Raw genomic sequence first — 16,126 nt, 5'->3', positions numbered from 1 at the left:
ACCCGCTTGCCTTTCTGATCTACATGTTCCTGTGCAGGGACCCATGTCCCTGGGATCCCTCCCTCTCCTTCATTCCCCATAACTGCCCATCACCGGATCCCCCAGTCTGCCCCACACAGCAGGCGAATCTTCTGCTTCACCTCATGGGCCACCCCTGTGCGGAGAGCCCTCCCTAGAAACCTTCCCTCGACACAAATGGGTCTCGTTTTCCAGTTTAAAAACCCTCGGTGGTCCCTGCTGCCCAAGGGAGCGGCTCCAAGCTCATTAGCTTCGCCCACAGGTCCTTTGTGACCAGCCTTCCTGTCCAGACTCACTTTCCACCAGTCCCGTCCGGCGCCGCACTCAGCCAAGCTGGTGGTCCCCCGACAGCGCCCTCCTTCGCATGTCTGTGCGTTTGCAGGCATGTTGCCCTGCCAGGAATGCCGTCCGATGACGAACATCGCTTTAGTGTCACATTCACAAAACAGATGGTAAGGCCCGATCTGTCCTCCATCACCAGGCCCAGTTCCTTGTGTGCCTGATGAATCAGGGGCAAGAAAATCTCCCCTTCGCCCCTACTTTAGCTCCCCGTGCCATTGTTTAATGTCTTCTGCTAGAGAGGTTGTCTTTTAGCCTCAGAAGAATTCAGTTGAACTTAATGAAATTATACATTTTGGAGCTAAACTTTTAAGACTGCCAAAAAGCCAGCTGAATGAGATGGAAGTCCTTCCTAGGCTTGACCTCACCAAACAGATCCCTTACGTGTGGGACCCTGTGCCTGGCTTTCGCTACAGGACATTATTCCTGGGATAATGCACTGGAAGAAGTTCCAGCCGCTGGCTCTCTCATCCTTACCCGAAACCTCGAAGACAGAGACGACACAGAGGTAAGCCGCAGCTATCTGTTCATCTCCCAGAGGTATGTTTGCCCCACAGATGACAGAGGCTGTGAACCTCCAAGTTAACCGCCAATACTGTGTCAAATCCTACTTTTAGGGTTTTAGGGAAGTTTGCTAGTTAGAGAAATATGATGATGTATCACTGACTCACATATTCTGAATTATCTTTTTTTTAAGATTTCATTTATTTGAGAGAGAGAGAGTGCACGAGAGAGAGTATGAGCAGGGGGAAGGGGTAGAGGAAGAGGGAGTAGCGGGCTCCCCGCTGAGCAGGGAGCCTGATGCGGGGCTCGATCCCAGGACCCCAGGATGGTGACATGAGCCGAAGGCAGACGCTTAACCAACTGAGCCACGCAGGTGCCCCATATTTTGAATTATCTTCATTGAGATATACTTCTTAAAAAAACTAATGTCACAAGTGGCTGATCGCCCCTATTTCAATAAACGTGGACAACCAATCCATATAATTCAGCTGAAATATTCGTGGTCAATGTTTAACATTCTTGAATTGTCAGAATTAGCCTTCTACACCGTCCGCACCCAACTCCCGAGGAGCTGCTTCTCTCTGTGCCGCAGCCTGTGAGGCCCCACAGCTGCCGTCACACACAGACGGAGCTCAGCTGCAGAAACGGAACAGGAAGATGAGCATATCGTTGGACCAAGAAAGAAGGCATCTAGAGTCAACACATGTTTGCTAGTTTGCCCATTTAACACCTCGTCAAAGCCCTAAGATCGCAAACAAGGAGTCTGATGCCTTTTCTTTAGGACTCTGGCTGGGCAGTCACCCACTCCTGAGCCTCTGAATTTGCTTCAGTCCTTTGTCCTTACAAACATAGTTAAATAGCTTCTTGGCAAGTGGATGTGACTCGTACTCAAAATGGTGGCCATCGGCAGTCACCTTTCCCTCAAGTCCTTTGATCCAGAATGAGGCCCACCCCGAGGAAAGCTGAGCTCTGCCACTATGTGGGATCAGTAGGTGATCACTGTACCACCCCCCCACCCCCACCAGCATCTCCTGGATCCTCTGAGGCAGGAACTCAAGCCCCTCCCTCCCCAGAGTGTCCCCTGTGACATCAGCCACACTCCTCGGCCTCTTCTCCCAGTCCTCTTGCCCATTAAAACAAGGGCGCCTGGGTGGCACAGTCAGTGAAGCATCTGCCTTCAGCTCAGGTCATGATCCCAGAGTCCTGGGATCGAGCCCCACATCAGGATCCTTACTCAGTGGGGAATCTGCTTCCCCCTCTCCTTGCTTGTGTGCGCTCTCTCAAATAAATAAATAAAATCTAAAAAAACAAACAAAACAAAAACAAGGGGATGGACATTTTCATGTCAGTAGGGGTAAGAGAGCTCACTGGTTGTGCCGTGACCCTCTGTACGCTGTCTACCCACCATCCCCAGGTACCTGAGGGGCTCACTGAAAGCCAGTGTATGACTTATGCTGAATTGAACTGCTTCCTTCATTGCCAGGGGATGAACTAAGCAACATTCAGCCTCCCTTCCCTAGGCGTTTCCACAGGCCATCCCTTTCGGGTTATTTTCTTAGCACTTCTTAGCTACTGTCCTCTGCTTGGAGATGAACGGCAGACAAGCAAAAAGCACCCAGCCTGGGGTCTGGGACCTGAAAGGAGCTCAAAAAATAGGGGTTCCTTTTCTGTGGGTTCCTCCAGGCTTCAGCCGTCCTGGAGCCATCTAGAATAAGCTCACCGTCTTTGTTCTTCCCTTGCACACATTCCTAAAGTCCGAAAGCTCTAGAATCAGGGGAGACAGTGGCACTGTAGAGGGAACGGACACCTTAGAGGGCCTTCGAGCCTGCCTCTGTTCCTCGTGGGCTGAGTCACCTGCTCTGAGTCCTTGGGTGAGTTCTTATTACTGAAGCCTGTTGAACGATACCTTTCTGGTCTGCGGAGCAGGGACAGCGATGGCGTCCCCACTGGGCTGTCACTAAGCCTTGTGGTGGCTCTGCTGCCACCAGATGGCGATAGTCTGCCACTCTGCCTGCCTTCGCTGGGGGGTGAGGAAGCTTCACCCCCCCCCCCAATAAACCAGACGTGGCTGGCTGTGGGGTACAGTCAGGAGACTAAATAAGCAAAATGACAAATGGATAAATGGCAAAAAGTGGCCAGCAGCTGTCGGCACGCACAAGTCTCAAGAATTAAGGAGGAAAGAATTCCTATTTTTTTTCCCAAAGCAGTGTCCTTGGGAAAATCTCCTGAGGCTGTTCTTTCAAAAAGCAGTCAGCTTTTTGCAGTTACCTTGGGCTTGAATTAACCATGAATTAAACATGAATTCTGCATGAATTAAAGAAAACTCTCCAACTCTGAGTTGTTACTTTCAACTTCTGTGCCTGAGTGCTCTGTTGGGCCAATTCATTTCAAAATAAACCATAATTGCATAACGGATGATAAAATCAAGAGAGGAGTCTACATTTCCGTATCGGAGATTTCCATGATGTAAGATTCTAGACCCTGTTTTTATTTTTAAAAAGCAGTTACAGACAATGTATTCTTTTTAGGTTCCTACAAATCCATTAATGATACATCAGCCTTGCAGTCATTTTGCTTGAATAAATTACCTATTACTTATGAGACATTTCCTTTGCCCCTGAGAATTATCTGTTTGTTGTCAAACCATGCAATGTAGTTATTTACTATTTACTTATTCCAAGTCATTTTTGTAGTCATAATAATCAAAACAGCTCACTTGGCTTCTTTGCTCTTTAATAAATTCAATGAGAACTTGCTGAGTCTCTCTAGGACTTCCAAGAAATCTCGCAAGTCAGCAGCCATGGAAGGAATTATCCAATCCAGCAGCACTCCCGACTTTTGGATTTTATAGACTAGCAAAATGTCCAGTAGAATTTATTTTATTTTATTTAAATTCAATTAATTAACATATAGTGTTGTCCAGAAGAATTTTAAGAACTGTTTTAGGGCTGTCAGAGTTTTGCTTTGCCAAGAAAAGCATCAAAACAAAGGACCCAACCACCATCTACCATGTCCCCCATTTCAATGTCAGAAGAACATCAACGCACATGCAAAAGTAAGAGGAACACGGTCTCCGAATTTAAAACTTGGATAAGTTTGGTCTCGTGAAGAACGCATGGTTGCTGCCAGGCTGTCTCCCCAGACCAGCCTGCTCTCTGGAGAGTGGGCCGGGCTCTCCACGTCTCAGTACCCCCGCTCAGCAGGAATCCCCTCTGCCCACCGCGCTCCAAAGTGGCATTGGGCTCGTCAGGTAGGACCTGCGTGCTTCGTCAGGAAGTCAATAAGTAGGACAAGTCCCAGGGCGGTGGCGCCCAGGTTCCCCTTAGTGAGGAATGGTATTAACACCAAAACCTGGCTGCTAGGTGGGCACATTGCTACTGAGAAACTTTGTTTCTTGGCCTCCTCAGCAAACAAGCCAGACACACACACACACACACACACACACAAGCATACATACACATACGCACATTTCAGAAATGACGAATTCATACTAATGCTTATAATTCCAGCCCACATCCATCAAACTATTGCCTGGCTTTCCCCCCCAATCTGTATTTGCATGTCCCTTCTTCCAGTGTGAGACCCCTGGCTCCTAAAGCATTTACTCATTACTCGGTTTCATAGAATGTCCAAAGTAGTTTCACAATTGCTTCGCCTACAACCATGTTAATAAACAAGCATGATAAATAGAGTTCAGGTTCATTAGCAGTTTCCCCCGTACCCACATCCCACCAAAACTACGACTAGTCAAATACTGTATTTATAAGTTTTGTGGATTAGTGCTTTCTTTTCCTTTTTCTTTCCTCCCTCCCTTCCTTTCTCTCCTTCTTTTTCCTTCTCTCCTTCTTTTTCTTTCTTTCCCTTCACCATGATTATGAAATCCATGTGAAATAGTATTTGCTTCAGTTTGCTTTCAGTCTGGGGGTTTTCCCTTCCCTTCTGTTATTGGTTTAATATTTTTTTGAATAGGTAGAACAATATCATGCTCTTTTAAGAAAAAGTTTTGTTTGTTTTTTTGAGAGAGAAAATGAGAGAGAGCCCGAGCTGGGGGGGGGGGCGGAGGGAAGAGAGACAAGCAGACTCTCCACTGAGCAGGGAGCCCGACCCCTCCCCCACAAGACTCCACCCAGGACCCTGTGACCATGACCTGAGCCGAAGGCCAGTGCTTAACCAACTCAGCCACCCAGGCGCCCCATCGAAGATACACGTGCACATGGCCAAGGAAGCTTCAATTAATTCCCCTGTGTTTCCACATCTGCCTCCTGCCTTACCCTCAGCTCACAATCTTTCTGGGATCTGGGGGGAGGTCCGTTTCCTTCCTGTGTATTCTACGCTCTGTCACCATGTACTCTTCTTCATGAGAAAGCACTCTTCCCAGATTCCAAAATTTATTCCAGAAAACTGCTGAAAACTTTTTTTTTAAGATATTATTTATTTATTTGACAGAGAGAGACACAGCGAGAGAGGGAGCACGAGCAGGGGGAGTGGGAGAGGGAGAATCAGGCTTCGTGCTGAGCAGGGAGCCCAATGCAGGGCTTGATCCCAGGACCCCGGGATCATGACCTGAGCCGAAGGCAGACGCTTAACAAATGAGCCACCGAGGCACCCCAAAACTGCTGAAAACTTTTATCCATGTATGTTTTTTCTCCTTTTTTGTTGTGTGTTCAAGTCTTATTCCTTTAAAAGGTTTATAAGTAGGGGCGCCTGGGTGGCTCAGTCGGTTAAGCGTCCAACTCTTGATTCCGGCTCAAGTCATGATCTCAAGGTCATGAGATGGAGCCCTGAGTCGGGCTCTGCACTGAGCATGGAGTCTGCTATTGATTCTGTCTCGCTCTCCCTCTGCCCCTCCTGGCTCATGCTCTCTCTCTCTCTAGAAAATTTAAAATAAATAAATAAATAAACATTTTTAAAAATATAAGTTTTTAAGTAGTTGGGACCAAAAAAAGGCAAATGCTTGTTCTACCATCTTGAAACAGAAGTCTGCTGCCAATTTCTAAACTAAAAATATTTTTTCACCCTATTTTAATTCTTTTAATGTGCTCGAGTCCCAGGAATTTTTAAATAAAGCTCTAAATACATAATACCGAATAATATATCGGGGGCGGGGAGGAAGTTTTGAAATTGCATATGGAACAACTGAGGAAGACTGTAAAGATGGGAATGTTAAGAAAAGCCAACTATCCAAATACCGCCCTGTGCCCCCTAGAAATAGCATTAGACACTACCAGCTTGAAAGCTCTGTTTCTAAACTCCAGAAAATGGCTTATTTGGCCACATCCTCTAGGATTTGACCGGTACCTATCACACCCCCTGCCTTTGTCCGTAGGGAAGCACGAGTGGGTTTTCAGGAGTGAGGGACAGAAGGGGAACGTCCTCCCCCGTGGGAAAGTAGAAGCACTTTAGCAAATGTGAGCGTTTATCCTCGGCTGCCTGTGTGATTCCTCCACAGCTATGGTTCCTTCAATTCAGTCATGCTTCCTGAAACTGTCCCTGCCGTTCTGGGCGCCCTACCGGAAGAAGACAGACTGGAAACAGCTGAACGGTACTTTCTCGAACCTTTGGTTTCTAATGTGGTCTGTTCCACAAAAACGCGCTAGGCGCTGGGAGAGACTTCAGAAGAGTTCACGGTGCCCAGGTCCGCAACCCAAACGAGTTAAGGCTAACACCCGCCCAGAGCCCTAGCTAGGGGATAGCAGGCTGAATTCGTGGTGGGGTGTAGACGATCTCTGTGCCTCACATTCGCAGATCGTTCGGTGCTCCAGGAGCTCAAGGGCAGGGGGAGCAGAGGTGGTGCTCAGTGGGCTGGGAAGGCGTCGGTGGTCACGTGGACTTGGGTTAGTACTTGAAAGGGGGTGGGATGTGGAGAGGCATAGAAACCCTAGGCCCCAAACCAAGGTGCTTACGTTTCATTCTACTGAGCGTCCAAAGCCTTCAATCTCCCGTCGCTATGCCCATTTCAACATCCGTCCACGTAAATAATCAATTAGTGAAATCCTAAGTATCTGAGGTGTCTATCCAGTTCTAAGACTTGGCCACGCGCAGTGACACTTGGCAATACCTGAGCGTTCGAAGCTCCGAATCCTCCCCGGGGAAGGTTGGAGCGCCTTCCATGGAAACCACTGCATGAGGACCATGGCCAGACGGGGGAGCCGGGCCGGATGGTACGCGTCTGCATGAGGTTCAGAGGAGCAAGTCCTGTCTGGTGGGGCCGTGGGAGGTGCCCAGCAGGCCGAAGCTTAGCTGACCCCTCCTCCACTCAGCACTGATGGGGGGACTATCGTGACCCAGTTTCCCCGTCTTCGAAATGAGAATAATAGAACCTATTTCCTGCGAGTTGTCAGAGTTCACAGGAGATAAAGCTGACGCTGACGACGAGGGTAGTAATCGTAACAGACATTGACCAGGCACTGCCCGTGTGTCCGGCACGGGACTTTGCACACGGCCTCATTTACTCCCGGGGATGAGATCGCTGTTATCCCCACCTTAGAGACAGGAAAGCACTCACGGGAAATTGATGCTTGCAAAGCACCAGCGTGCGGCTGCTGGGCAGTCATTAGTGTTCAGTTGGTTGGGGCTGGAACAGCTTTCGTGGCTTCCAAGGGTACTTTCCGTAATGGAACCTTGCTGTGCCACTTCTGAGTATCACAGCTGAACGGTGTTCCTGCTTTTTTTTTTTTTTTTAAGATTTTATTTATTTGACCAAGAGAGAGAAAGCGCAAGCAGGGGGAGCTGCAGAAGGTAAAGGAGAAGCAGGCTCGATCCCAGGACCCGAGGGCCTTGATCCTAGAACCCCAGGATCATGACCTGAGCCGGAAGGCAGACACTCAACTAACCAGGCCACCCAGGCGCCCCTGTGCTCCTGCTTTTAATTCCAAACTTTGAAGACTTTGTTGAATGGAAGCATTTCTCTTAACTGAGTCACTATCAAAAAATCCATTCTCTTCTTCTAAAGTAATAGGGTTGTTGAAAGTAGTAGTGACATTTCCCAGCCTCCCTTGCCAGAAGGTCATCCATTTGGCAAGGCCCTGGTCCAGGGAATGGGAGATGGGAGATACTCCACTTCTGATCAGGACCCTTGAAGGAGTGAGTATATCTCCTCCATGGTCTGTCTCTCCTTACTTTCTTCCAGCTGGAACCCATACATGCAGCAACCAAGCTTTAACCATCAGACAACAAAGCTGTAGGCCAGGGGTCAGCAAACTATGGCCCATGGCCAACTCTGGCCTGCCACTTATTTTTATAAATAAAGATCTATTGTGACATAACCACACCCATTGATGTATGTATTTCTTTTGATTCCTTTCATGCTACAAAAGCAGAGTTGAGTAGTTGCAAAAGAGACTGTATGACTTGCAAAGCCCTTTACTGAAAAGTTTGCTGACCCCTGCTCCAGCAGATAGCAGACCACAAGATAAAAATCACCTCGAAAAAAAATCACCTCGGTCCCTTTAATTTCTTCTTTTAGCAATAGTTTATTTAGAAATATATTATTTAAATATGTTTAAATTATATTAAAGCAGTTGTGGACTTTTTGTAAGTTATCTTCTTCACTATCGATTTCTATTTAAATTCCACTGGGGCCAGAATCTTTGGAAATCATTCAGGCTTTCTTTACAGTCCAAGATATGGTCAGTATTAAATATACCGTGTGCACTTGAAAAGAATATGAATTCTATAATCCCACTTTAAAAATTGCTTTTACTCTCTGGTTATAATGATTCCTCCCATTGCTGGTGGAAAGCAGTTTATCAGCCTTGTGCTTCTCTTAACATAGACTCAACGAAAGTGGGTAGAAGTAACATTAAAAGCCACGAGGATTGCATAATTCTTAAACGATCACAATATTTCTCTATTTCATTTCGGGAAGGAAAACCCATTCCAGCTAAGCATCTTCTTCCTTTTCAGTGAGCTCTGCGAACAGAACATAGAAGTTATATTGACTCCAGAAATGATTGAAGCAGAATTCCCTATGTTGGACCACAAGGACAACAAAAAGGAGAAGTAAGTGGATGCTTTATGCCTTGGGAAGAGGCAGCTTTCTGGTAGAATTCGTCCTACATGGAGTATAGAATTGTCATGTCGTCCAAATCTAAGTATCTTAGGCTTTAAAAAGAGAGAGGTGTGTGTCTATCTTATTTTATGCACAATTACATTCTCTCAAGTGTGGTTGGCAGGTGAACATTTAAAAACTGAACCCAGGGGCACCTGGGTGGCACAGCGGTTAAGCGTCTGCCTTCGGCTCAGGGCGTGATCCCGGCGTTACGGGATCGAGCCCCACATCGGGCTCCTCCGCTACGAGCCTGCTTCTTCCTCTCCCACTCCCCCTGCTTGTGTTCCCTCTCTCGCTGGCTGTCTCTATCTCTGTCAAATAAATAAATAAAATCTTTAAAAAAAAAAAACTGAACCCAGTTTTTCCATTTACTTATCATCTAATTTCAGAGGTGTGTGTGTTTGTTACTGATAACTGAATGAGTTTCATCCGGTATCAGGAACCCGGGCTCTGCAGCGGGAGGAGACCTGCAGCCAAGTCGCAGCCCCACCATTTATGACATGTGAGACCTCCAGCCTAGTTGCTTCCCACCGCAGTAACTGAGCTGTGGTCTCCTCACGTACACCAAACAGAAAATAAAGTCTCCCTCACAGGCCGTGTGAGGAGGAAATGAGACACCAGCGTGAGGACGTCCCGCCAGTTGCTTTCTCCCCGGGGCCAAAGAGCTAAGCAAGTACATCATCATCATCCCTCAAAAAATTGGTTTCTTTTTTTTAAATTTTATTTATTTGAGAGAGAAAGAGAGAGAGAGAGGAGCATGAGTGGGGTGAGGGGCAGAGGGAAAAGCAGGCTCTCTGCTGAGCAGGGAGCCCGATGCGGGGCTCGACCCTGGCCTCCGGGATCACGACCTGAGTCGAAGGCAGACGCTTAACTGACTGAGCCACCCAGGCACCCCAAAAACTTGGTTTTGATGAATATGTTTGTAATGGAAGTAACCACATATAGTTCATATGGCTTATAAGTTTGAAATTCCAGGTATGCTTTTAAAACTTCTTTTTCTTTTAAAAAATGCCTTTTTTATTATTAAAAAAATCAGAAAATACAGAAAAATATAAAAAATCAAAACAATAGGGGCACCTGGCTGGCTCAGTCGGTAGAGCACGAGACTCTTGATCTTGGGGTTGTAAGTTTGAGCCCCACGTTGGGTGTAAAGATTACTTAAGAAAAAAATCTTTAAAAAAATTTTTTTAATTAAAGATAAAAATATAAAAACAATACCACCCAGAGGCAGTAATTTGTACATTCTGATGTTTGGTCTTCCAAATATTTACTTATTTGTTATATATATATATATATATATATATATATATATATATGTTAATATATATTAATGTTAATATAATTATATTGATTATGTATTATTATATATGTTTTAACAATATTTAATCACGTTATTTGTATTGTTTTATCTTCTGCACTTTTATTTGGCAGTATACTATAAACATATATTTATAAATATAGGAATACACCCTTATATTTCACCATAACTTATTTAACCAACCTTTTTCTGATGATCATATAAACCCTTTCCAGAGTTTGGTTGTTACCGGTAGCGCTGTAATAAACCTCCTAGCGCCATAATTCCTTGCAAACTTATCAGGGACTGTTTCTTCAGGACAAACTCCTGGGACCATCAGTGCGGGATCAGTGTGCATGTTAAGGCTCTCCTGCATATGGTTTAGTAGCCCTTCAGAGTACATCAGCGCACCTCCTACCAGCAGAGGCCGCGACTGCCCACGTGCAAATGCCCTGAGTAACACGGAAGGCTCTCATTTTTTCCTCCTTCCTTAGCGACAGGAGAGATTTAAAAAGGACCTTGTCATTGTCTTAATTTTAACTTCTGTGTTGACAAGCGGTATTATAAATTTTCCTATGTTACCAACTATTTTTCTTCTTTCATGAGGGGCTTGCTTTGCCTTTTCTGTAGGAAGCATTTATCTGTTTCTTATCTATTTCCGACTCTCTCATACACTAAGGATAATTACCTCAGATATGTTAGAAATATCTCCGTTTGTCTTGTCACTTCGTTTGGAGTGGTTTTGGGGAGGCCCTGCCTTTTCTGAAAGGAACTCCCCCCACATGTCTTAAAGTCGTGTGGGTTTCCTTTGGCTTGTTGGTGATGGTTTCAGAAGCCTACGGCCACCAACACTTCTCAGAAAACTGATCAGCGGTTTCTAGGGAAAGAAAATTTAGGAAATAAAAATGTTAAATAGAATTTCAGTGAGCCTCTGTTCTGCTCAGGGGATTACCAATAGAAAACAAGTTGTACTCCTACCACGTAAATTCTCACATACCTCAACAAACAGCTGCGTTCCGCACTGCATTTTGTTTCAGTTTTCAAACAATACACTGAGACTTTTAAATAAAACCCTGTGTTTTTCAATCTCAAAGCTTGCCCCTGGAGAAACAACGGCTTGCCACATGAATGGGGATAATATCCAATACCCTCTCGGCTCACGTGCTCTCAGATGTGGCCTTTCGCCCTCTATGCTACACAGCAAATGTTGAATGCCACTTGATTGGAAAATTATTATTAAATGAAACAGAAGTCACTACTTTATCTATTCACCCAAAGTGGTATTTTTTAATGTATTTCCCTTACTTTACCGCAAAAATAAACTAACAGTGAACTCTAAGCATTTCCTACACGTCAAATTTGCTTCTAATTTTTTCAAAAATACATATACACTTGACCCACTTTCAAGAGACATATCATGGCATTTTTAATTCACCCATTTTGCAGTTTAAATTCTTTTATGTACATTTTTTCACATGTCAAAGTTATCAACATAATTATCATTTTCTTGGCTGGGGAGTATTCCAACAGGTTGATAGCCCTAGATGGTTTTGGAAAGTTAACTGGTTCAGAAATTCTCTTCAGCGCATATCAAGCATCATCCGATGCTCAGTTTTGCCTTCTCCGTCCCTACTCGTTCCCTTCCTCAGCTCCGTCAGCCTCCGCCAGAAGCTGCCAGCATCCTCACTGTCAGACACACACACACACACACACACACACACGCAACCCGAGCTCGGACAGAGCAAAAAGAACACATCAGTGGTGTTTCATTCCCCATGAACACTATCTATTTGGTCTTTGGAAAATTCTGTTTTCATAGACGCAGAGAATCATACATTCTCCCCCGACAGCTGAATAACCCGGGAGATTCTTTGCTGCCTGGTGGGGATCTCAGCCCCCTCAAGACCCACTAAAGGGAATTGTGTACAATGTCCAAGAAACTACGAGAGTGGCTTTAGTTGCTGACACATCATTCAACACTTCTTCGATTTCCACAGTATCACTCAACCATTAGTATCTTTAAAGGGAGACATGACCTATATATATTTAAAATCGCTTCCAGTAAATGATGCCCATTAATAGTTTTATGACACTCATCAGGGAACATTTTATTTTTTTATTTTTTATTTTTTTAAGATTTTATGTATTTATTTATTTGACAGAGAGAGAGATCCCAAGTAGGCAGAGTGGCAGGCAGAGGGAGAGGGAGGGAGAAGCAAACACCGCAGGGAACCCGATGCGGGGCTCGATCCCAGGACCCTGGGATCATGACCTGAGCCGAAGGCAGACACTTAAATGACTGAGCCACCAGGGTGCCCCCAGGGAACATTGTAATTCTTCATTTTCAGATTTTTCTGCTTTTTCAATACTGCCAGGCATTTGCCAGTACTTTACATTTCACCCCGTTTAGAAAATGTTCCAGAAGCACTTGAGTTTATACTGTATTCTCCTATCTAGGCAGATCATAGAGCCGAGCTCCCAATCTTCAGACATCTGTCCTTTCAACCAAATGCACTCATCAATTCCTTCCCAGATATTTGGAAAGTTCTACCCAGAAACCCCCTTGCCACACCCCCGGGCTCAGCACCAGCCACCACCCGGTCGGTGCAGAACCCTCGCCCTGATTCCCCCACTTCTAGAGCCAGTGTCAGAGTCAGATGTTACAAGTCTGCCTTATTCATAAACATGAAGAAGCAGTTAATGCATCTGAACACTTAGAAGACATCATGCTAAGACGTCTATGAGTAATTTCTCGTTTCCCCTTCTCGACAACACCAGGAGATGGGAATTACCACTGTCTGCCCATCTGGAAACGGAGCCTGAGTTAGGGAACTTGGCCATGGTAAGAAACTCATGTAGCTGAGATCAGAAGCCAGGTTTGAATCACTTACCAGCCAAGTGTTTTCACTGGTAACTAAATTATCACTAAATATAGTTTGAAATAGATATATGTGATATCAATCCTATATAAAAAAGTATAAAGCAAGTCCTCCAGGGGCGCCTGGGTGGCTCAGTCGGTTAGGCGTCTGCCTTCGGCTCAGGTCATGATCCCAGGGTCGTGGGATCGAGTCCCGCGTCAGGCTCCCTGCTCAGCGAGGAGTCTGCTTCTCCCTCTGCCTTTGCCCTTCCCCTGCTTGTGCTCTCTCTCTCTCGCTCGCTATCTCAAATAAATAAATGAAATCTTTAAAAACAAAAACAAGTCCTCCAGGCTTCATTGAGCTATCCCCACAATCCAGAGCCAGCATCCGGGCCGGTGGGTGACCCGAGCTGTCACCAAGTGCGCTAATGTGTCCCTGTCGGGTGTTTGATATGCAGAGAGGTCAAAGAGCAAGCACAGCCAACCGAGAAGCCGGGAGAAAAGGTGCTGGAGGAGATGAAGGTCCTGCGGAGCAAAGCTCTCAACTCGTACCTGATTCTAGGATAAAAACCACCAGGAGGTCAGCCCCTCTCGCTGGCTTTCTGCCGGCTGCTGGGTCCATGTACGTCCCAGCCGTTTTTGGAATTAAACTTTCTAGAGAATAAAATTGAAATATGGATGATGTATAATATTTGTAAGTCATTTTTCTTTTGAAAAATTACAATGTCACCAGCGGGATGGCAGTGTTGGAAACTCCTTGGCACGAGATTCGCTGCTGGCCCCAAGACTGTAGAGCAAGCTGGGAGCCACCCCTGCTCCCAGAGCTCCAGAGCCTTCTGTAGCTGGTGTGGTGCTGGCGGCCACCTCTGCATGCACGCAGCCCTCGCCTCTGAGCCGCGCAGCCCCGGTGAGGACACGGCCTCCCCAAGCACCTGTGTCATGGCACACCCTCGCCAGCAGGGACTGGAAATGGAGGGGGGTGCTATGGGGGACCCGAGCTTGCAGACTGGTTTGGAAGAAACTGGAAAATAGCCCTCTGGAAGCTCTCAGAAACACCAGAGGTGGAAAGTCATTGCCACGGGGTCAGGAGTCTCCACGGACACATCAGACACATCGGCGAAAACGTGGCATTGTGATTGTGTTTGTTAACAGGCCTCCATTCATTGCACAAGCTGGGGAGACTGATGGCGTTTGGGTTATAGGAAAACAACCCGTAATTATCCAAGCATATTTGGATGTATTCCTTCCATCTCTTTTTCTGTGCATGCGTTTAAGCAGCTGGTATCAGACTATATGCACAGTTTTGAAAAGGCTCTTAACTCATTGATTCTGGCCTTTTTACTGGGATTGGTGGTTTTTTTTTTCATCATGAAACCAAAACTCTTTAGGGACAGGACCCTAGCTACAATGTGTCTGAGGCAATTCACGTGCACCAGACAATTAAATGTTGTTAATGACCATTGCCTCGTTGTCAGTATAATAGGTACACAAGCGAGCTTGGGTCTGTGAAACCCATTTCTTCGGCAGAACCAGGGAGGGACTCTTCAGGCGCCCAGAAGTCCAGCTCGGTCCGCTGGGCTGGGCAAGAGGGGCAGTGGGAGACAGGGACACTGCCTGCCTCTGCCTGGGGACACCAGCGTCTTCATGCCGGAGTCACCCACAACAGACCCACAACAGAACCACCGCCTCGTCCTCCTTTCTATTTGTCCTACCTCACCTGCTTAAGGGACAGAGGTCACATTACTTTTATAGTTCGAAGTTCACAATTTGTATCTCCCATCCCCCCTCTAACAAGAATGTCACACTCGCCTTCCAGGGGTTCCTTTTTCCTCCCAGGACAAGGCCAAGCAACCTGGGGAGTCCTACTCCGCCCAAGAGGCTGGTCCTGATGACCACTAAGGAGCCAAGGCCTTTGACTGCCCCAGCCCGGTGTCCGTGCAGGCTGCCGTCGGATGGATGCCCATCTGCTGCAGGGCCAGAGGCTCGCGCCACCATGGCTGGACAAACGGGTTCTCCAGGTGGAGAAGGGAAGAGCGGCCTGGGGTATGGTACACACACACACACACACACACACACACACAAAGATGTACACACATCCACACAAAATTCAGAAGAGTTGCTGAGGCCCATCCAAGAGCTGGGCCTGGAACCAGACCCAGCAAGAGATACTAGCCCAGGAAGCGCAACAAAGACTAACGGAGGGCACCTGGGTGGCTCAATTGGTTAAGCATCTGCCTCCGGCTCAGGTCACGATCCCAGGATCCCGAGATGGAGTCCTGCATCGGGCTCCTTGCTCAGCAGGGAGCCTGCTTCTCTCTCTGCCTCTGCCCCTCTCCCCACTCCTGCTCTCTCTCTCTCTTTCTCTAAAAAACAAGTAAAAATAAAATCTTAAAAAAGAAAGGGGGGTGCCTGGGTGGCTCAGTCTTTAAGTGTCCGCCTTCGGCTCAGGGCGTGATCCCGGCGTCCTGGGATCGAGCCCCACATCAGGCTCCTCCGATGGGAGCCTGCTTCTTCCTCTCCCACTCCCCCTGCCTGTGTTCCCTCTCTCGCTGGCTGTCTCTCTCTGTCAAATAAATAAATAAAATCTTTTAAAAAAATAAAAAAAGACTAATGTATGGCACACTGAGAAAGGGAGTGGCCTCAAGAGCCACTCAGAGGAGACGTCATGAGCAGAGACCTGAGTGACTATAGGAAGGAGCAAGCTGGCTGTCGTTTGGGGACAGAGCCGGCCAGGCAGCTGGGACGTCGTGTTCAGAGGCCCTCAGAGGAAGTGTGCGTGGCCTGCGGGAGGACCGGGGAGAAGGCCCAGGTAGCTAAAGCAGAGGGAGCTGCAGGGAAGGGGCAGGGAGGGAATACAGCGGTGGCCAGGAGGCTGGTCACGTGGGATCTTGCCGCCAGGACATGGACTTCGGATTTGGGGTTTCATCCTAGGTCAGATAGCGAGTCCTCGGAGGGTTTTGAGCAGGGAAGTAACAGGAGCTGTGTGTTTTAAACACACTTTATGTGCCTGTATGGAGAACTGGCCGTAGGAAGCAGGGCTGCAAAGGAGACCAGCATGTCC

The 16,126-nt window shown here is 46.8% G+C and overlaps 1 protein-coding gene across 1 annotated transcript in view; it reads left to right on the top strand.

Annotated features, from left to right (window-relative positions):
- The window catches only part of CFAP221 (cilia and flagella associated protein 221), a 91,031-nt gene extending 77,289 nt beyond the window's left edge, over positions 1-13,742 (top strand). Inside the window, exons 21-24 of the mRNA XM_026510141.4 lie at positions 774-865; positions 6,311-6,403; positions 8,767-8,862; positions 13,524-13,742. Of these exons, the coding sequence (XP_026365926.3) occupies positions 774-865; positions 6,311-6,403; positions 8,767-8,862; positions 13,524-13,632 (390 nt within the window). The 3' untranslated portion in view covers positions 13,633-13,742. The remainder of the gene's footprint in view (positions 1-773; positions 866-6,310; positions 6,404-8,766; positions 8,863-13,523) is intronic.
- Positions 13,743-16,126: the final 2,384 nt, after the last annotated feature.

The sequence above is a fragment of the Ursus arctos genome, unplaced genomic scaffold, assembly GCF_023065955.2.
Source record: "Ursus arctos isolate Adak ecotype North America unplaced genomic scaffold, UrsArc2.0 scaffold_1, whole genome shotgun sequence".
In the NCBI taxonomy this organism is placed as follows: Eukaryota; Metazoa; Chordata; class Mammalia; order Carnivora; family Ursidae; genus Ursus; species Ursus arctos.
This window is presented reverse-complemented; position numbering and strand designations above follow the sequence as displayed.